Genomic DNA, 23,143 nt, shown 5'->3' with positions numbered 1-23,143 from the left:
CTGTACTTGGCATAGTAAACGAGTTATGTCGGTCGTGTTCGTGTCATTTTCGTGTAATATCTATTATCTTAACAGGTTGTGTCGTGTTACACTCGTTATCTTAACAGGTAAAGTGACTCGACCCGTTTAAAAAAAAAAAAAATTCTTAAATTTGCACATACCACAAAATGCCACATAAATATTACTTCAAAACATTAAAACAAATTTTTCGTTTAAGTACTACATCTATACTTGAAAATAAGAGTCTAATAAACAAATATCCATACACTACTAGTTTATTACAAAATATTAAATGTGCAAAGATATGCAAAATGAAACAGTTTTTGTTTTCAAGGTTGTGAATCCTTTCTCAAAAGTTAAAATCTTGCCAATGAAACTCAAAGCTTACATGTTATTTTTTTTACAAAATCATCAATTTTCATTGATCACTAGTGTAAATATTTTAAATTGAATTGAATTCATTCATTGTATTCATATAGGGTCAAAGAGTGTAACTATAAAAAATCATCAAAATCGGAGTTAAAATAACCGTTAAATCGTGATTTTTCGTTTATAACCGTCGAAAAGTTTTGTTTCGTTACTTGATCTCTAAATGTTTGTTTTTTTACAATTTTTGGCATATGCGATCTCAAAATATATATAAACATGTTTGACGGTTGGATCATTGAAACTAGTTTCATAGAATGCGTATCCTATCAAAACAATAGATTCACTAACACTTGTTTATTCATACTTTCATTAAATATAACATAAGATTTTATATCCACTAGTGTAAATATTTTAAATTGAAGATCCGAGTTTATTCATTGTATTCATATAGGGTCAAGGAGTGTAGTTGTAAAAAACATCAAAATCGAAGTTAAAATAACCGTTAAATCGTGATTTTTCGTTGATAACCGTCGAAAAGTTTTGTCCTGTTACTTGATCTTTGAATGTTTGTTTTTTGCGATTTTTGGCGTATGCGATCTTGAAGCATATACAAACAAGTTTGACGGTTGGATCGTTGAAATTAGTTTTGTAGAATGCGTATCTCATCAAAACGATAGATTTATTAACATTTAAGAGTTTATTCATACTTTCATTAAGTATATCCACTAGTGTAAATATTTTAAATTGAAGATCGAATTTATTCATTGTATTCATATAGGGTTAAGGAGTGTAGTTGTAAAAAATCATCAAAATCGGAGTTAAAATAACCGTTAAATCGTGATTTTTTGTTGATAACCGTCGTAAAGTTTTGTCCCGTTACTTGATCTTTGAATGTTTTTTTTTTTTGCGATTTTTAGTGTATGCGATCTTAAAGCATATACAAACAGGTTTAACGGTTGGATCGTTGAAATTAGTTTCCTAGAATGCGTATCTCATCAAAACAATAGATTCACTAACACTTAAGAGTTTATTTATACTTTCATTAAGTATAACATAAGATTTTGTGGTATTCACTAGTGTAAATATTTTAAATTGAAAATTGAATTCATTCATTGTATTCATATAGGGTCAAGGAGTGTAGCTGTAAAAAACCATCAAAATTGGAGTTAAAATAATCATTAAATTGTGATTTTTCGTTTATAACCGTCGAAAAGTTTTGTCTCGTTACTTGATCTCTGAATGTTGTTTTTTAAATTTTTGGCGTATGCGATCTTGAAGTATATACAAACATGTTTGACGGTTGGATCGTTGAAACTAGTTTCATATAATACGTATCCCATCAATTTTATTAAGTATAACATAAGATTTTGCGGTATCGACTAGTGTAAATATTTTAAATTGAAGATCGAGTTCATTGATTGTATTCATATAGGGTTAAGGAGTATAGCTGTAAATAATCATCAAAATTGGAGTTAAATTAACCGTTAAATCGTGATTTTTTGTTGTTAACCGTCGGAATTTTTTGTCCTGTTACTTAATCTCTGAATGTTTGTTTTTTGCGATTTTTTGCTGATGCTATCTCAAAGCATATACAAACAAGTTTGATGGTTGGATCATTGAAATTAGTTTCGTAGAATTCGTATCCTATCAAGTTCAATGGTGTGTGTATATATATATATATGAATATATTTATTTATTTATTAAGTAGATTTAAATTTATTTATTTTGTACGTATAATACTTAAGAAATTCAATGATATGTATATTTAAGCTGATCCAATGGTCACTAATTTTTAATATTTAATATATATTGATAGGAGCATATTTATGCGACTTAGTTGGCTTGTTCTTGTGCATTTATGTCGTGTTTCCTTAGTTATTTTAATGTTTAAAGTCATTTTCGTGTGTTTTCAGATTTTATGGACAAAGTAGGCAAGAAGATGCATTTTGGAGCATTTTGGAGCAAAATGGAGCTTGGAATGCATGTCACATATTTGGGCCAAAGTGGATGGACGAATTTGAGAACTAAAGAGGCCAAGAATGTGAAGAATTATGGTCCAAAAGATGAAGAAAACAGCCCAAAAATCTGTCACCCCAACTTGCATTCCTTGCCATGCAAACCACATAGAATTCCCTTTGGATTCCATGCCATGCTTGATCACTCTTGTCCCCTACATAATTTCTAATTTCATGCTTCAATTCATTTAATTATTACACTCAATTGCTTGATACCTCTTGTTCCCTTCACTCATTAGATTTTAGACAACATTTACATCCATTACATGCACCAATTGATGCTCCATCATTCACATTTGGAATCCAATGCCATGTGCAACACATGTTGTTGCACCTTTAACCCATTTGTTGACACATTTCACCTCCATTTCCATCTCTATGCAATGCACATAATCATTCATGCTCCCTAGCTACAACACCACTCCATTTTACCCTTCACACTTTGCATCATTACTTCATTTTCACCCTTGGACCATTGCACACCACACACACAAATTGCCATGCATTTCATCCTTAACCTAACCTGATTTTCTAAGGTTTTTGGGGCCTATAAATACATGTTTACACCCCTTGGCCAGAGGACAATCCCCCATATTCATCATTTTATCACAAAAATTCGTCCATACACACCCTAGGAAGCAAAACACCCCAAAAACACCATTCTAGTGCCTAGAAAACATAACAGCCACTCCACCTTCTTCCACCCTCTTTGCCTAGTTCTCCACCACCCACCACCCTCCAACCATCAAACACTCCTCCACACTCACCCTAAACCCTTCCATACCATTCCCCATCCATTCTACATCATAAAACTACCCAAAATCTGCCATAACCCAATCTGCCGCAAGCAAGGGAAAGGAGGAATCTTGGATGCAATTGCTACCAAGTTGGAGCATTTTATGTGTTTTCTTTCCTTTGATTTTAATGTCTAATTTTATGTATCTTTGCTTTGTGAGTATGAGGAACTAAACCCCTCTTAGTTAGGGGGTGATTCGAAACTATGTTCATACTTGCAATATGATTTGATTACATCCAGTTGTGATTCATAAGTTGTGAATTCAATTTACTTATCCGTTCATATAAAAACTAATTTGTGTATGTTGGTTAAGAGTGCACGCTTAATTTTCATGCATGAATTTGACGCTAGAATATAAGGGAGTTTCACCTAATCGTTATAAACTTATATTCACAAGTAGTGAAGGTTGCTAGTCACAATCACGTTAAGTAAACTCTTGGCATAAGTTTCATGCAAATCATAGTAACGAGTGCCTCGTCAATGCTTATGTTTTTCATAGAACTTAATGATTTTTGCTTGTATCTCTATTATGCAATTCATGTAGGGAACTTGTAGGGAATGTTTTGGGTTGTCGTATGCAATCATCCAACCTAATAACTTGTGGAAAAAACTGAGGGTTAATTAGTGCAATTCACGGTTAATTTGGGGCGTTGAGTATTCATAGCTTATCGAAAAGCAACTGGAAATCGTTTTGTATGCAAGTGTGACATATGTGGAGAAGAACCTCCTAGCTAATCTTCCATCCATAAGTTTCATTCAAATTCACTTACAATCTGTTTTGTTTTACAAAGTTTGTTTTGTTTTCAAATTCATTAAAACCAAAATCCTCCTTTTACTTTATTGTTTCAAAGTGTTTAATTTCTGTTTTGGTTGTGTGTTAGAGTGTTTTGATTCACCCAAATTTGTCTAAGAATTTGTTTACTTTGTTCTTGTCTTAATTTAATTATTTTCGTCGAAAATCAACCCCATCTTATTTCTTTGAGTCATATTAATTAGAACTTGTCTTAGATTATGTTTTTAAGTGTTTTAGTTCATTAGAAAACCAAAATATGTCCAAGTTTGTGTGAGAGTCCCAAAATTGCCCAGATTGTGTTTTAAGGTAGTTTTGAGTGTTTAGGGGCTGTTTTGAGTCTTTTGGTTTGTTTTAGTGTTTTAAAGTATAGTTTTGCATTCTTTGAGTCTAGTTAGTGTTTTAAACTTTGTTTTCACGTTTTCAAGTCAGTTTCCAAGTGATTTAGCAATCCCTCCTAATCCCCGGCCTAGAACGATCCCTACTTACATACTTTACTACAATTGATAAAAAGAGGGTTTAATTTGTGTGCTTATATATTTCGCATCATATATATATATATAATTATTATAGTTTTTAGGGGTATAAAATTGTTAAATTAATATATATAATTATTATAGTAATTTTGTAGGGTTATAAAATTATAAAATTAATATTTTGTTTATCGTGTATCGTATTATCCACGTGTATACCTGAACCAATCCGTTATCTTAACAGATGCTTATCGGATTACCCGATAACGACCCTAACACTTGTTAATTTCGTGTCAGGAATTGCCAGACCTATTCTGTACAATGGAAATTTTCTTTTGCGCATTTTTCTTACGAATGAATGAAAGATTGAGATTTAACAAAAAAAAAAAGTTAATAGTTAAATCTCAATTCATCACACGTAAAAAAAATGTGCAGGGTGAGAAAGTTTATTTTTTGTCATATTACTTGACTAAGAAAATGGGATTCAAACTAATTTCGAGTTGAAAAGTTCTAAAATATTTAGGTTCATTCAAATCCGAAAGTTTGAAAAGAGTTGGACAAATTTTTGTAAAAGGGATTTAGGAAAACTAATGAAAAGGGTTTGAAAACTTTGAGTTTTAACGATAAGGACAAAATAAAGGGTAAAGTGAATAGTACCAGGATTGACTTTTTAGTATAAAATTATGATTTTTCGTTAAAGTGAACAGTACCGGGAGCTTTTCGTTAAAGTTCCCTTTAAAATTTTCACAAGATCACTCAAGAGATTTTTCAGGGTTTCCAAAACACATAATAATGTTTTTTTTTTTTTCAAGTGTTCTTTCACTTATATCTTTTCCCTCCAAATTTCCTCCCCTCCTCTCTCACTTTCCTTTTTTTGTTCTCTCTCTATAAAGAAGTCAATACAAGATATTGATTTGCCTTAATCGTAACCGTCCAGATAGGAGGCGATTGGAAGGGAGAGAATCCTACTCGTTGAAATTGGAAGTTGGTAGAGAGTTCTACCAAGGAATTTTAATTGTCTTTCTAGGTCCAATTATATATGGATGGTGGTTAATGCATGTATTTTGGCCCGTTGTGGTTCTTGTGGAGAGATTTTATAGTGTACCTGAAATATGAATTGATACACTATGTGTCATAATGCTTAATATATTCATTGTTGTTAACGTTATTGTGGAAAGGTTTCTCATGTCCTCAAAGTTCAAACGTTGTTGGATTTACATGTAATTTTAAAAAAATTGATGTCTATGTCCAAAGTAGAACCTATATAGAGTTTGCTCAAGTGTTTGTTGCCAGTGTGTATTGTGCTACGCATTATATTGTTGCAATCAGTAAAAGCAACAACATGCTCCCATTGTATTCTTGTTAACGAAATATAACATTTTTCTCCTTAAAATTCCTGTTCTATTTATCTCTTCTATAACATTAAGAAGGGTAAATAACTCAAAATAGAAACTTACCAAAAAAGAAACCTCATAAATTTAAATTGAAGTTGGAAATTTTCTTTTAGGATCGAAGAACATATTATTGAAAAAAAGAAAACACACACATCATTGGCCAAATAGAAAGCCATATACATTGGCTTCCCTTCACAAGTTTCTTAACGTGTGACGAATTCTCAAGCCTAACACGTGAACAACACAACGTGAGATTCATAATCTCAACTCAAATACAAACCCAACTAAAGATAACATAGGAATTCAAAACAACTTTTTCTTGTTCCCATCAAATAATCCTGGTCCAAACGTAGAAATGACTAACTCAACAAGAAACGGAAATTGCATCCATATGAATGAGGTAACTGGAACACTGGCAAGCAAAATGCTTAGGATAACAATCGATGATTTCCCTTTAAGCATAATGTAAAGGGCACAAGAAAAGACAATCATCATGGTGGCAATAGATAAAAAGAGGGTGAAAAGGCCTATTATCATTTTTGTGGGCAAATATTTATGAAAATCATCTTCTAAATAACGTGACGTGAGAATCCCCAAAAACATGATAACTGAAGTTGTGGAAGAAAAGAGTGAGATTGCATCCGAAACTATAAATGTTGTGAATACCCTTTTAGTTAAGAATGTAGGAAGACCCGTATCTCCATCATTTCCACCAGGAACTGTGATTGCAGCAGCAAACATGATGGTGACAATAAGAGCACCTACAACTGTTCAAGAAGTTGCTATTTCCTTCATTGACTTTTTTGCCTCTTTACCCATGTCGTTGTGATTATCCGTAAATACTTGTCGTGGTGTCCTATTATCCTCGTTTACATATTCACAATCTTTGGGATCTACAATGCTCTCCACCTCCTACATTTTTTGCCGAATTTTTTTAGGGATGTGACTATGACAATGAGGTAATTCTTAATGGAATAGGGTTGTCAACATGGAACACATAAGTGATACATAGAACGATATTATAATAGGTAGTTCTTAATGTAAAAATAGTCACCTTGAACCATTGTAGTTCTCTTTGCATTTGCAAAGCTGCACCTCGAATGTGATAAATCTGTGACAATGAGGTAATTTTTGCTACCGTATGTAATATATTATCTCCAAAGTTATCTCTCCACCCCCAATATATTATGTATTTTTGTTCGTAATTACTGTGGAAAGTTACTTGAAGAAAAAGTAGTTAGTAATTACCGTGGCCTTATTAGTAACTTGACAATTAGATTCTCAGTTAACTGTCTGTATAAGACCTTAAAATTTACAAATTCTAGAAAATAAAATCAAGTCATTTCAATTTCCGTCATTTTAAAATTCTTTAGTAATCTTAAATTTCTATATCCAAACATAATGTAATATTGTTAGGAATGCTAACTAGGGTTTACCCTAATTGGTCTCCTAACTCTTAACTTCACCCTATCCTCTATTTATTTCCTTTGCGTCACTTGGTAGTTGTCACGAATGATGTAATAGTAATAGTTTTATACAAAAGGACAAACTGATGAAGGAACACTGCTTGAATTGAAGGGTTCAATCTAAGAGGAGAGATCTAGGGCAGTAGGGAGGAATGTATTGAGGCATATCATGCAGAAAGCACACAGTCAGACAATATGAACGATTAGGAAAGCAAAGTTATTTCAATTCCATACCACAAAATGAACATGCACAGTGGAAATGCGCTGTAAGCTCTATTTATTGAACGTATGCTTCTTGTTGAAATATAAATTTCTTTCGTGATTGAGCTGTAAGAGTATGAGTATGAATTGAAAGAGCCGAGTAGTATAAATCTTTTGAATGGAATAGTCCTGTTGATAAGCTTAGTGAAATCCTTTTTCTTGTAGGATTATAAGTACAGGTCCTTGTTGTTGAGGGACTTATCTCTGTATTTTATCTTTTAAGGGTCACTTGTAATATGGATTACTTGTTCGAGTTCTATAAGAATTCTAATAGGGGAATGATTAGGACGACCATATATATATATGATCATAATCCCTGCTCTTGCAATGTCTGCTTATTTTGTACCAAATACCTATTGTTTGGAAAACACTGTGTTTGCTAAAGAGGAGAAGGTTATTAGATCAACAAGCTGCGATGGCTTCATCTTCCATAGCGGGTTCTGCAGGTTAGTGTTTCTGCAAATACATCAGTTTTCCATAAACACGTTTAATGGTGAATAATTAGTTTGTTCTTGATTTATGGTGATTCAATTGGCAAACTTGTGATTAGTAATTTAGGTATATATATATATTCCTGTTAATCTTATATGTGGTATTAGAGCCAATTAAATTTTGACCATTGAAATCATAAATCTTGTTCAAGATCAAATTTCACATAAATTCCCGGTTTTTGAACCCAGAAAGAACTTAAGAAACGACACCGTTAAAAAAAAAAAAAAAAGGGAAAGGGCGAAAGAGCCGTTAGAAGGTTTCCTTTTATTTAAAATTTTTTGACTGTTATTTTCTAGGTTTTCGGTTTCTTCTATCTGGGTTTCTTCTTTTTCTTTTCTTTCTTGCTTTCACTGAAAGTTGCGACGATTAAGAAGTTTTTGCTTTGTCTATCTCTTGATCACGACAACCCCATTAACATTATGTTAATGGTATGTTCTTCAAACTCCGCTTAAATAATTAGTTGTAGATCGGAAATATTGGAATTTGACAGCGATATTGAAATAACACCTGCAATTGAATATTGTTGAATCCAAACCGTTCTTTTCTAACTAATGTCACATTTAAGTTGCATGCGTATTGCTTCCGTTGCAGTTGGTTACGATGTTTGTAGATTGAGATAATTTTGGTTTATTAATCCTCCTAGTATTATCAGTGTAATGAATAAACTTGTATTATGAATGAGAACCATTGAACAAAGTTCATCTTGTTTCTTTTGTTTTATTGAAATCTGAATGAGAATTGTCATTTTCTGGGAATTGGTGCCGACGGGATTCTGGCTGATAACTTTGGCGATGATTTTGGATCGACACGTCTGTAACAATGGCAATTCATTTCATAATCTGCAATGGTACGAGGTCCATGGGAATTTGGAGTGATGGAAATCCGCGTGGTTGGGTCTCGAGCATTGATGGATAATTTGTTTCATTTATTTGGAGCTGAGGAATTACAATTAGGTTGACGAATATGGATCCAATGATGCATTCAAGTAACTTAATTCATTGTATCATGCATGGTTAATTGTTCTCTTATATGCATGATTATAGTGTGATGAGTTTGAGCATGATGAATTAGGGCTTTTGCTATTTCGAGTATGCCTGTTTAATTACATACTGTGAGGGCATGATTAAACTCGAAATCCCTATGGATGCCAACTTGTAATTATGTGGGATGTCTGAAATCATCTTTTGCTGCATAAATAAGTTAATGTAGCATTTAGTCTATGTATACTCTTTATTTTTCATTAAAGAGTCTATGGTTATGATTAAATTAGTCTTGGTGGAGGATAAAACTTGTTCATATAGAGCACCTATCGTTCTCTTTTGTTTGTTTGTTTTGGGACATATACGATGAATATCAATTTGGAATGGAATCAATCTGACTACACGAGAACTCCATGAATTGATATTGTCTGGGCAAGTATGCTTAATGACCGAGCGGTTCTAATATTAAACTAATGGAATTTGGATGCCATTGTTTGTATTTATGGTACATATAATTAAATGCATTGGTCTGTTTTGAATTATTAGAAGAAAAAAAGTGTAATTCATATCCCCAGTTTTGGTTAGAGTACATATAATATGTTTTGGGGGTGTTGCCGTATATATGAATGGTGGAGTTTGGAATTTGGATTCGATAAATGTCAATCTTTGCAGTGTATAACCGAAAACATGTCAGGGCTCTTGTATTTATACCTTGTATGGAATGATATAAATTGTTTTGGTGAAGCCTTGTTGGCAAGAATACATTCTATTTCGCTATGATAGTGGAACTCATCGATTGGCAAGATTTGGTCTGGAATTTTCGTTTCTCGTTTGCTTCCACTGCTCTTAATGAAAATTTGCTGATTAATTGGTATGTATCCTTTAATTCATATCTAATGTGATCTCAAAGTTCATAAGATATTAATTTTGAAATTTTGACAACTTATGGGTTTTCCATTGATTGGAATTGTTTGAGATTTTGAAGCGTCAATTAGTATTTTTGCAATTGATTTTTGGACTAGATTGAATTATGATACATGTCGATCTTGTTAAAGAATTATTATATGTAAATCATATTGTTGAAAAGTTGAGATCTTGATTATCTCGTTTATTTCATGATAACTTGTGCTTCTATGTCCAAACATTATCAATTTTTAGTTGATCTTGCTCGATGGATATTGAACAGTTAGGATCAAATTGAATGCAAAAATATTGTGCTTGCTATTCTGATTTTGATCATTGTTGAAACTAGTGATTTTGGGTTTATGTGGGATAAGTTTTTCCGAATGGATTGTGACTATCTTTTGATACATAGACTGTTTGCATAATGGTTTAGGTGTATATGACTAAACTGAGATTATGCAATTGGTGAGGAATCGGGAACCAATTGGTTCATATCTTCGGTTTCTTTATCGGCTGTGCAGTACATTCTGCTTATGCTTAAGTGGGAGAATCATATGTTCGAATGTAAGCTTGGCTAAGAGTATTTAAGCCAGCCATTATAATTCATCAAGATGCTTAAAAACCAGTTTATGGTTTTATTGAAGCAATTGGTTGAATTATTTGTGTTACGTAATTTGTTTAAGTAATGAGAAGAATCCTATTATGTTAGCATTCAAAAGGAAACGAATTTGGTTTCCATATGGATTCTAATTAGTCATTCATTGTATTGGAATGATTTTTAGTTAATATAGTTGCTATTAACTTAGAGGTCGCACTTGGTGCGATGGCAAGTGCCTTCGCCCATGAGCGGTAGGTCTCGGGTTCGAGACTTGGGAGCAGCCTCTCCATAAATGGGGGTAAGGCTAGCCGACATTCACCTCTCCCAGACCCTGCGTAAAGCGGGAGCCTTGTGCACTGGGTACGACCTTTATAGTTGCTATTAACTTGTACTTAACTTGGTTGTGTTAAGTATGGCCTAGATAAGTGGGAGTGTACTGTTTAAAGGCTTGAAGATAGTTGCTTTTGTTCAGTTAGAACATGACAACGATGAGCTTGAAGATTCCCAGAACTAAGGTAGTCTAGTTAGCTTAGTTATACTTATCTACTTGTTAGTGTTTGTTTTGGTTTTCATTAAGGGTTCAATTTTTCAAACTTTGTGATCAATTGTACCAGAGAACATATTTTATTTGATAGTTTGGTTTGCTAGAAAGTCATTTTGTGATTTTGTTGCAGAATACTTTTTTTTTTTGAACTATTGAATATGCTGTTTTGATATAAGATGGTTGTGGTTAATAAGTTTTGATCATTAACTGATGTCTTGACAATTATTGTGTTGAGGTTATATTGGAAAAGTGGGAGTAATGTTTTTGACATTACTGAATATATACGTTCACATGAACACAGAGAGCAATTTAGGCATGCTGTGATTCTTAAGTTAATTTTGTGATGGACAAAAGAGACTTATGAGTTCCATGCTTTGAAGTGCTTGAGTAACGTCGAATGTGAAGATAAGTTTTCTGTTGGTATGAACTTAGTGATCACTTCCATGATTTATAAGGCTATTAATCATATGTCATACTCAAGTGGGAGAATGTAAAAGTATGAGTATGAATTGAAAGAGCCGAGTAGTATAAATCTTTTGAATGGAATAGTCCTGTTGATAAGCTTAGTGAAATCCTTTTTCTTGTAGGATTATAAATACAAGTCCTTGTTGTTGAGGGACTTATCTCTGTACTTTATCTTTTAAGGGTCACTTGTAATATGGATTACTTGTTCGAGTTATATAAGAATTCTAATAGGGGAATGATTAGAACGACCATATATATATATGATCATAATCACTGCTCTTGCAATGTCTGCTTCTTTTGTACCAAATAACTATTGTTTGGAAAGCACTTGTGTTTGCTAAAGAGGAGAAGGTTATTAGATCAACAAGCTGCGATGGCTTCGTCTTCCATATCGAGTTCTGCAGGTTAGTGTTTCTGCAAATACATCAGTTTTCCATAAACACGTTTAATGGTGAATAATTAGTTTGTTCTTGATTTATGGTGATTCGATTGGCAAACTTGTGATTAGTAATTTAGGTATATATATATTTCTGTTAATCTTACATGAGCATGTATAATAAATATTGACGCGTGTGTGGATGTGGGGGTGAGAGAGAGAGAGGGAGTGTGTGTGTGTGTGTATGCAAAAACCAAAATAAAGCTGTATAATCTCAGCAGTCATACCCTCATTTATTTGGAAGTTGCCATTGTTGTTGTTCCTCATGGCCATTGTACTGTTGTTCCATTCATGCATGCCCATTAGTGTTGCTTCGGTCAGTGTTGACCTTACTAGCATTTTCATCCTGTTCTTTTTCCCTGTTCCACTGCTCAATCTTTGCCCGTCTCTCCTCACTTCCTTCTCTAATCGGACTCTGGTTTCTTCTTCTTCCAGGGCTTTTACTTCTACTGCGTCATTTCCTTCGACCAAGGCTTACATTCTTGTTCCTCTTCTCCAGCTTTCAGGATAGCGATCCTCATCATTATACCTTCTGCTATGACCGCGGCTACCAAGAGAACGCTCTTCATAGCTACGATGCCGGTAAGGGCTGCGACTCCTGCTTCGACTGTGGCTATGCCTTCTCTTATAGCTCCCAAATAATTCACGCTTCAATTCCCTGACATTTTAACAAAGTAAAAAAAAAAATATTAGCTTATCAGTACTGTTGGAATTGTTGGATCGCCGGGCCCGTCCCACTCTAACAACACAGATACTGTCCCCACTTAACCACCTGCACAATCCTCAGGTGTGGGTGGTTAAGTGGGGACAGTATCTGTGTTGTTAGAGTGGGACAGGCCCGGCGATCCAACAATTCCAACATGGTATCAGAGCCCACGGTTGCGGGCCCGTGCAAGCCAACGAGCTTGTGTGCAAGCCAATGAGCTTGTCACCACCCGGAAGGAAACAAGTCTAAACTCTTAATATAGAAACGACCGCTGAGTTCCAATTGAAAACAAGTGGGCCCAACGTGAGCCGACCTCTGAGTTTCAATTACTGATGTGGATCTCCACGTGTGAACCACTAAATGAGGTTACACGTGAGGGGGAGTGTTAAACTGTCCCACATCGGTGGGGTGAAGAAAACCAAAGAAGTTTAAATAGTATTACCCCACTCTAACTAATACCGAGGCCTTTTGTGATAAAACCCCACACCTGAGGATTGTGCAGGTGGTTAAGTGGGGACAGTATCTGTGTTGTTAGAGTGGGACGGGCCCGGCGATCCAACAATTCCAACAAGTACATTCTGCAATTAAAAAAAATAACAAGAAAAATTACCTGCCATTCCTTTTCAGGTGCATAAAATTGCAGTATCATGTATTCTTTCTGTGCAATTGTGGAAGATGTAGAGTAGGGTTGTAACAGATGGGCTGGCCCTGGGCGTCGACGCCGGGGGTGATCATATCGGGTCACTGGTACATGTTGGAGAGCAAGATCGTGGGGCTGACGCTGGGTTTGGTGTGAAGTCTGGAGCAGCGGTCGCTGTGCCTACACGCCCCAATTTTGAAGTAGAAAGGGCAGTTCACTCGGTTCTTCTCCGTCCCGAATATCGAAGCCAAATGCTTCGCCATGAGTGTAGTCGGTTCTGCGGTGTTTGCGAATCAATGGGGAATGGAGGAAGCTTGAGACGGTGGCCAAAAGCGGAGGGTGCGCGTGCGTCTATAAATATTGAGGGAAGGGGAGATAAACCGACGTCGTTTTAAATTCTGGTTCTCGTTCTTCCAGAGAGTTCGTTTGGACAGTCGATGTGTTTATGTGAAATTGGGTTCACGCGCCCATCAATTACACCATGCCGTTAATGTATATTTTGTACAATGGAAAATTTATTTTGCCCATTTTCTTACGAGTGAATTAATGGTTGAGATTTAACGAAAAAAAATAGTTAATAGTTAAATCTCAATCCGACACGTTAAAAAAAAAATGTACAGGGTGAGAAAAGTTGTTTTTTTTTATATTTTATTTTATTTATATTTGGATCATATTACTTGACTAAGAAAATAGGGTTCGATCTAATTTTGAGTTGAAAAGTTCTAAAATATTTAGGTTGATTCAAATCCGACATCCGAAAAGAGTTGGACAAATTTTTGTAAAAGGGATTTATGATTGAAGATGATATTAACACATTTTGTGCAGAGAACTACGTGTTCTTTTTCAGATGGAACCTTGAAGATGATGACATGCCTTAATTATAACTTTCCAAATAGATGGCGACTGGAAGGGAGAGAATCCTATTCCTTTAATTGTCTTTCTAGGTCCAATTATATATGGATGGTGGTTAATGCATGTCTCTTGGCCTGTTGTGGTTCTTGTGGAGAGATTTTATAGTATATCCGAAATATGAATTGATACAATATGTGTCATAATGCTTAATATATTCATCGTTGTTAACGCTATTGTGGAAAGGTTTCTCATGTCCTCAAAGTCCAAACGTTGTTGGATTTACATGTAATTTTTAAATATGATGTTTATGTCCAAAGTAGAGCCTATATAGAGTTTACTTAAGTGTTTGTTGCCAATGTGTATTGTGCTGCGCATTGTATTGTTGCATTCAGTAAAAGCAACAGCATGCTCTCATTGTATTCTTGTTAATCAAGTAACAAAATATAGCATTTTTCTCCTTAAAATTCCGCTTCTATTTCTCTCTTCTACAATATTAACAAGGGTAAATAACTCAAAATAGAAACTCTGGAAGTTAGAATTTTTCTTTTAGGATTGAAGAACATACATTATTGAAAAAAGAAAACACACACACATCATTGGCCAAATAGAAAGCCGTATACATTGGCTTCTCTTCACAAGTTTCTTAATATGTGGCGAATTCTCAAGTGAACAACACAACGTGAGATTCATACTCTCAACTCAAATACAAACCCAACTAAAGATAACATAGGAATTCAAAACAACTTTTTCTTGTTCCTATCAAATAATCCTGGTCCAAACGTAGAAATAACTAACTCAACAAGAAACGGAAATTGCATCCATATGAATGAGGTAACTGGAACACTAGCAAGCAAAATGCTTGGGATAACAATCGATGATTTCCCTTTAAGCATAATGTAAAGGGCACAAGAAAAGACAATCATCATGGTGGCGATAGATAAAAAGAGGGTAAAAAGGCCTATTATCATTTTTGTGGGCAAAGATTTGCGGAAATCATCTTCAGAATAACGTGATGTGAGAATCCCCAGAAACATAATAACTGAAGTTGTGGAAGAAAAGAGTGAGATTGCATCTGAAACTATAAATGTTGTGAATACCCTTTCGGTTAAGAATGTAGGAAGACCTGTATGTCCATCATTTCCACCAGGAACTGTGATTGCAGCAGCAAACATGATGGTGACAATGAGAGCACCTACAACTGTACAAGAAGTTGATGTTTCCTTCATTGACTTTTCTGCCTCTTTACCCATGTCGTTGTGATTATCCGTAAATACTTGTCGTGGTGTCCTATTATCCACGTTTACAGATTCACAATCTTTGGGATCTATAATGCTCTCCACCTCCTGCATTTTTTGGCGAAACTTTTTAGGGATGTGACTATGACAATGAGGTAATTCTTAATGGAATAGGGTTGTCAACAATGGAACACATAAATGATACAGAGAACGATAGTATAATAGGTAGTTCAAAATGGAAAAATAGTCACCTTGAACCATTGTAGTTCTCTTTGCATTTGCAAAGCTGCACCTCGAATGTGATAAATCTGTGACAATGAGGTAATTCTTGCTACTGTATGTAATATATTATTTTCAAAGTTATCTCTCGACCCCAATATCATCTGTATTTTTTTTTGTTTGTCTGGATCTTCTTTGAGAAACTCATCAAGGAGATATATAAGATTATAAACTTTGTGGTAACGACATTCAGCGGCAATTTGGAACACGTTCTGGCGCTTGTCGTTTGTAGCCTGTATATCTAAGGCTTCTCCAAGGAAATGAGTAAGAAACTCTGCATGCCCTCTTTCTGCGGCCACACACAATACTTGTTTAAGTTCTGGTAAGAATAAGTTTCTTTTTTCTTCAGATATGATAGGTAAAAACTGCTTCACTTGCTCATGTATCAATTTCATCTCATATATACGATTGATTCCTAAGTTCATTCAAGAAAACAAATTTAAAATTATAATAATTTAAAAATAATATTGACAATTAATAAAACAATCATCCCAAAGTTAATTAACGATATGGTTGATTATATGAATGTATATGTGGCCTACCCAAAAGTTTTTGAAGATTCTTCACGAGTCCGATGAATAAACCCATTCCTGTATTACAGGTCAAATTTTGTATGAAAAATTAATAAGCATAAGTTATAACATTACACAAAATTACTCCAATTATATCTAGTAACTACAGTCTCTATATAAATCAGAAAAGTAATGAAAAAGGGTTTTCATCAACAACAACAACACACATATAAGCTATAGTCAAACCTTTGCCACTAGATTTCACGCTATTTACAAAAAAGTCGTGAGTTGAGTTGGGTTGAGAGGGTAATTATCAAAAGTTAGGAGGATAGTTTTGTATAATAGTAACTTAATCGTACTTAAATTAAACATGTTGGACTAAATTAAAATTACTGTTGCTTCTGAGTTTCTATGAAGAGTCCTTGAGGTGAGTGAAACCTAAAAGACAACTATGAATATAGTAATCAGGCCTCGCGTTAATTTTTCTCAGAAGGCTAACTTGATTATGTTAATGAGTATTCTGCATTCTTTTGTGGTACATTGATTTTACTGTCATCAACTAAAAAGAAATACATTTCCGTTTATCCACTTGATTGATAGGTGAGTTTTCTATTCAGGCTTGCAGGGTGAAATTAGGAGACCTAGAAGGAGCATTGTTGGACACAGACTTTGCATTGCGTGATTGGGAAGATAATGTGAAGGCTTTGTTTTGCCAAGGCCAGGTAATAATCTTTAATTGGCAGGAATTCATAAAGCCTTCTGGTTGCTGTTTATTACATTTTTTAATTAAAGTAGTTGTGTCTCTTTTTTGCATGGGATAGAAACTGACTCAAATGTGGGTAAGAACCGTGAATCTCTAATCCTCTTCCTCTTTTCAGTTCTCCCAATTGATCTTTTTTTGTGGTTTTTGTTTTCTGGGGTTTTTTGGTTGTCTAGAAAATGCCGTAAATGAAGGAAAGTTTTGAAGCATTTTTGTTTTGTTTTGGGTTGTACTACTAAGTTCTCTATATTTGTAGATGATGTGTTTACTTCGTTTATATGACTATCTTTTATGTCTGGAAATTTTGTGTTATAGTAACTGTGTTTTATATTTATTTATTAATGTCTGCCAATTTGGGAATTTTTATTAAAAGATAGAACCAACTTAGACTAGTAAATTAATCGAAACAGCTTGAGCTTAAATGATATCAAGCTTGAACTTTTTAAGCTCAGTGTAGCTCGGCTCGTATCATAAGCAAGCTAAGTCTAGCTTGAGCTAAAGATGTTAAAAAAACCACGCTTGAGCAGTAGAAAATATGGAATGATTGAAGAATTATGGAACAATTTACCATGGCATTAACAAAAACAAATTGCATTGCAGACATATAAAATACCTGAGCAACTGAAATGCCTTTGATTCTCTTTTTGGTCTGAGAGAGGCTTCTGATTTTCATTTTTGTTTGACAGATGCCTTTGATCACTCTGGCCACTTTCATTGACACGATTATCATTGATGGGAGGAAGGGCTGGTTTGGTATTGCTGTGCTTTGAAAAAAAGCTGCTGTGAGAATAAGCGGATGTGCTGTGAGAATAAGCGGTTGTGAAATAAAGCAGCAGAGCGTTTGGTAAACTTTTTTGTAAAAGTGCTTTTGGAAAAAAAAGCAGTCTGATAGTGGGTCTTTTCATTAAAGGAGCACTGTAGCTCCATGTGCTTTGAAAAAAAGCCAGTTTTCCAAAGCTGCAAATAGCAGCTTCAGCTTTTTCCTTTGATTTCAGCTTATTCTCACAGCAGCTTCCAAAATAAGCCCTTTTTTTTCAGTTTACCAAACACCTAAAACCCTCACAGCTTTTTTTCATAGGTGCTTTTTTTTTAAGCACCTCACTCCCAAACTAGGTCGAAGAGCCTTATGCGTATGCCTACCAAGATAAGAACGCAAGCCCAATCATTAAATCCAGCAAGTATTCTTGTGAAGCAAGATTTTTATGTTAATTGTGTACACACAAAATCAAAGTTTGAACGAGCAAATGGTGTTCGAGCGAGGCAGGTATAGAAGACGAACATATCATATTTTATACAGGAGAGTTGAAAATAAAATAAAATAAATGATTATGTGCATCTGCATATTTATATCAATTTGTGCATCTACATATTTTATGAGATTATGTGCATCTACATATTTATATCAATTTGTAATCTTAGGCGTATACTGGTCGTACCCAGTGCACAAAGCTCCCGCTTTACGCAAGGTCTGGGAGAGGTGAATGTCGGCTAGCCTTACCCCCATTTATGGAGAGGCTGCTCCCAAGTCTCGAACCCGAGACCTACCGCTCATGGGCGAAGGCACTTGCCATCACACCAAGTGCGACCTCTTCTTAGGCGTATACTGGTATGAAAATAAAAAAAATGATGACGTGTAATCCTAGTCATTGGACCAATTTCACATAAATATGAGGAGAAAGTAAAAAGCAATATTTATGTACTAACCGTTATAGATTAATTTTTTCCAGAAATTGAGCCGGCTTCCACTTAAGAATCCATGACGGTTCTTGGCCAATGTTTCTAAGGGGAAATTCCCGTTGTAGTCTTTAGCCATGGCCAATTGTGGGTAACGTTGAATCAAATCCCACGCAATATCTATATATATATATATATATATATATGTAAATGTGAAAAATTAACATTGTAAGTATGCACAAAAAACTTGTAACAAAAGAAAATTAGACAAAAACTTGTAACAAAACAAAATCAGACGGGAAAAGATTGACATTGCAAGTATGCCGGGAATAATTGTACCGAATCTATTGAGCTGAAAACCGAGAGAAAGAAGTTGAGCGCCATCGGTAACTCTTAGTGTTTCATGTGGTGTAACGGAGTAAAGACAGCGAGCCATTCCTTTTGCATTTTCCATCGTCTCCGCCAGGACAACCAGAGGAGTCTTGCCCTCATAACGACACAAAATAGTAACTAACTTGTCGTTCTTTTCAAGCATGCATTTAGCTAATTCAACCCTTTCTGGATGATAAAGCATTAAGCGAAAAAGAGCTGTCTGACCAAAACCGTCTTGCCTTTCCAAGTCTTCCTTTGCCATCAACTCCACCAACTGCTCAACAATGCGCACGTTGACGGTCCTGTGCGGAAACGGGCTGATTGCGTGGTGAAGAGCTGTACCACCTTTGCCTTCAATTCCCATATCCGTGTAAACTGGAAGTCTTCCTAGCTGGCGATGTTCGCGAAGCAACTTGATCACATTATCCCAATCTTTATACTTGACATATTTGATGAAAGTTGCATTAATATCGTCGGCATTGCTGATCTCATCGTGTCCTGCATTGAGCCCTTCTTCCATTGCAGCATCACCATCATTTCCATCAATCCGGGTTGGATACGCTTCAACAAGTGACCTCTCATCTGAAAATGGAAATCTTGATGTTCAGATGTTACCTTTCAATTCTTAATTTGTCTTTTCTTTTTCTACATTTCCAATTCATGCATATCTTAATTATGAATAGTACAAAATATTTCTCATCAAATTAGATCATAGATCACCTACAAGGTATATATATGTTTATCAGCTCCTCTTTTTTCCTTCACCCTTTCATGTATATACTACGTACCTTTATCGTATGGTGTATGACTTAGCATCAAAGAATCATACAAAGCATCCCATGCTTCTTTGGCATTGGTTTTGTACTCGATTATGTCGTAAATATCATCCACACAAGAACTTTGGATTGCATATAAGGCCTTAACATTCTTCTTCTTCCAAGCCTCACGTTCAGCTTCAGCATCTTCTTCTTCATCTTCTTCTTCTTCAGGAAGTTGATAGGTGCCTTCGACGATGTCCCAAAGATCTTCGGCCAACAAGTAGGTCTTCATCCGAGAACTCCATTTCCGATAGTTCTCACGGTTAAGAACTGTAGGAACAACTGCAGCTGCCATGTTCAATCTACCTATTTATTTAATGAGATTTTATGTCAATCGAGCATAAAAAAAGGTCGTACCCAGTGCACAAGGCTCCCGCTTTACGCAGGGTCTGGGAGAGGTGAATGTCGGCTAGCCTTACCCCCATTTATGAGGAGGCTGCTCCCAAGTCTCGAACCCGAGACCTACCGCTCATGGGCGAAGGCATATGTGGAAAAAAAAAAATTAAGAATAACAAAATGAAACAAAGTCTGTCTGTCTAACAATACCTGAGGAGGCCTATTCTCCTGCATGTATCGTATGCACATTGATTAATCAGAATGTCAGATGACATCCTTAATTGCAATTGAAAGATCACACTTATCATTCAGTTTCAATGTAATAATGTCATGTGAGCACTTTTCTAAGTGAAAAATAAAGCCCACTAATAAATAAAATAAGCTAATAAATTTCATCTCACCTTATTCTAATAAACAAATAAATAAAATAAAGCAATTTATTCTATGTGTGTTTATATTTCGATTTTTTGACTTCCAATTCAACTTACCGTTTTGCTTGATCTTCAGCAAAAGGGTTAACCAAATGGGAGGCAACAAGATCCAAGAAGGAAAACAAACCGAAGTACTGATCTGGCAAGGAAGAAGCAACAATCCAAAGTATAAACAAATTTGAAAAATATGAGTCTCCAAAATGGTTACAGGATTTGGAAGATGAAAAGAAAATGAAATCAAATGAGAGAAGTGCAGAGAAATTTATAGAAATCAGGAAGAATCATATTCTGGCATGAGATGTGAAATTTGAACAACTACCACGAGAAGTAAAGAATCGCATTATAAAGAAAGTTGAGGTAACACTATAAAACCGACTAGCAATATGAGGAGTACCCCAACTTATCTATAAGTTCATGCATGACCTATTCTTCTATCAACGTTAGATTTATTCTCAAAGCATTTTCACAAAAGAAAAAGTCAAAGTATAATCTCACCTTTGTCTTTTTTTTTTCTTTTTGTCTCATCTTTTATCATATTTCACATGAAATTGATGATAAATGTGATATATGTACATCTTTCTGGAACATATTTGATAGATTCATTGCTTCTCCCACCATGCATACAACTGGTTTGATTTTCTTCTTTTGAGTAGGAGCATCTTCAAAAGGTCTGGGCAATTGGACATGAAAAACAATGTTATGGGAATTATGGGGGCACAAAAAGGGAAAAGAGGTTTGGCGGAGACGAAGTAAGGAGGGAGAGAGGAGAGAGAACAAACTCAAATGTGGGTAAATTACAAACTCATACCAGTTAGAATTGAAATAAAATATTATTTATACAAAAATAAAAACATTTTTCATTATTTATATAATTTTAATTTATATATTAATATTTAATTAGATTTTTAGGATCTAATTATGTGTCATATCAGCACATAACATAATTTTTAACAAAATTATGACGGAATGATGATTTTGATTTGCAACACCCATTTTCAGGGATTACATTGATCGATTTTGAATTTCAAGAACCATTTTAATGGATTGGTCAATTTCAGGTATCATTTGTGATAAAACCCCAAAATTATAATTAAGCTCTATTTTATAGAGCAGCATGTCCAATTGCCTAGACCCTTCGAAGATGCTCCTACTCAAGAGAAGAATATGCATGATGGGAGAAGCAAAGAATCTATCAAATGCGTCCGAGAAGGCTGCACATATATCACATTTATCACCGATTTCATGTAAAATATGATAAAGATGAGAACAATAATAAAAGTAAGATTACAAATCAATTAAATGTGAGATTATACTTTGGTTTTTTCTTTTGCGAGAATATATTGAGATAAATCTCACATTGATGGAAGAATAGAGCTTGCATTAACTTGATGTTGTGAGACTTGATAAACAACTTTGTACCGTTGATGTTGTTACTATGAAAATTGACAAATGAAGAATTGCAATTGAAAATAAAGCGTAGTCTAATACCGAACCTAAAAACGATGAGAGTGGTTGCAACCTATCAGCATCCTTGCATAACATTTTGATACTGGTACATTAAATTGCAAGAACCCCTGTCAAAATCTTAAAATTTGAAATCTAATAGTCAAAATTTAAAATCTTAAAAAAAACCCAAGTTGGTTTTTACCTTTCATCTTGTTATGGGTCCAGCTACAATTGAGCGGTACGAGTTTTATACAATATCTAATTATTGCAAAGATTTATTAGATTCTTATATAATTGATTTAACCGTTGATTTTTTAACCACTCAGTGGTATGTACCAAAAAGAAAAATTGCTGATACACGTGAGGGTCCAAAGGTCCAAAACAGCATAAACGGAACCAGATAATACTGGGCCTACTAGGCCTAATACTTTTACTAATTTTCATGGGTACTGCCAAGGTTCGTTTAGGTTGGATCTTCCAGCTGTGGTATATGATATGGGGCATGGGAATTGGATCCTTTCTTAAGCACAAGCTCAGGATCCTCATAATCAGCCGATGTGAACTGTTAGATTTTGATCAAACGACTACAATTATTATAACTTTGAAAAGTACCTCCTATTTGTAACCGTTGGATTGGGCTGGTCAGCAGGATCCTGAGCTTGTGCTCAGGAGAGGATCCAATTCCTGGGACATGAACAACGAGGTTGATTTGGGAAAAAATTGAATGATGTAAAGGGTTGACTGCATTTTACACCATAAAGTTTAATTATCATTTACAAAAATAAGTCACGATATTTCAATTATTGTATTTTAAACAACATGGTTTTTGAATTGCAGCAAGATCCAAGAAGTAAAACAAACCGAAGTACCGATATGGCAAGCAAGAACCAGCAATCCAAAATATAAACAAATTTGAAAATTATGTGTCCCCAAAATGGTTACAGGATTTGGAAGATGAAAAGAAAATGAAATCAAATGAGAGAAGTGGAGAGAAGTTTATAGAAATTGAAAAAAAATCTTATTTTGACGTGAGATGTGAAATTTGAACAACCACCAAGACAAGTAAAGAATCTCATTATAAATAAAGTTAAAAGTTACAC

General features: G+C 34.7%; 1 protein-coding gene and 1 long non-coding RNA gene across 5 annotated transcripts; both read right to left on the bottom strand.

The window, feature by feature from the left end:
• Positions 1 to 6,265: 6,265 nt before the first annotated feature.
• Positions 6,266 to 13,679, bottom strand: LOC139194441 (uncharacterized). Its single transcript, XR_011579269.1, has 3 exons — positions 13,299 to 13,679; positions 12,210 to 12,640; positions 6,266 to 6,749 (listed from the first exon to the last, which is right to left on the bottom strand). It is a non-coding gene; the product is annotated as an uncharacterized lncRNA (long non-coding RNA).
• Positions 13,680 to 14,699: 1,020 nt separating this feature from the next.
• Positions 14,700 to 21,051, bottom strand: LOC103423981 (ankyrin repeat-containing protein ITN1-like). Of its 4 annotated transcripts, none has more exons than XM_029099874.2 (8): positions 20,655 to 21,051; positions 19,801 to 20,136; positions 18,980 to 19,594; positions 18,671 to 18,820; positions 17,580 to 18,102; positions 16,237 to 16,284; positions 15,667 to 16,109; positions 14,700 to 15,523 (listed from the first exon to the last, which is right to left on the bottom strand). In XM_029099874.2, the coding sequence occupies exons 2-5, from the start codon at positions 20,123 to 20,125 to the stop codon at positions 18,065 to 18,067; spliced, it is 1,128 nt and encodes a 375-aa protein (XP_028955707.1). In that variant the 5' UTR covers positions 20,126 to 20,136; positions 20,655 to 21,051; the 3' UTR covers positions 14,700 to 15,523; positions 15,667 to 16,109; positions 16,237 to 16,284; positions 17,580 to 18,064. The 4 variants fall into 4 exon arrangements, with proteins under 4 accessions (XP_028955707.1, XP_070674424.1, XP_070674425.1 ...); XM_070818323.1 differs by having other exon boundaries at positions 17,580 to 17,746; XM_070818324.1 differs by having other exon boundaries at positions 17,580 to 17,746; positions 19,801 to 20,118; positions 20,655 to 21,002.
• Between the last annotated feature and the right edge of the window lie 2,092 nt (positions 21,052 to 23,143).

The sequence above is a fragment of the Malus domestica genome, chromosome 03 (assembly GCF_042453785.1).
Source record: "Malus domestica chromosome 03, GDT2T_hap1".
Taxonomy (NCBI): domain Eukaryota; kingdom Viridiplantae; phylum Streptophyta; class Magnoliopsida; order Rosales; family Rosaceae; genus Malus; species Malus domestica.
Note: the sequence above shows the minus strand (reverse complement) of the source record. Positions and strands in the feature narration are given on the sequence as shown.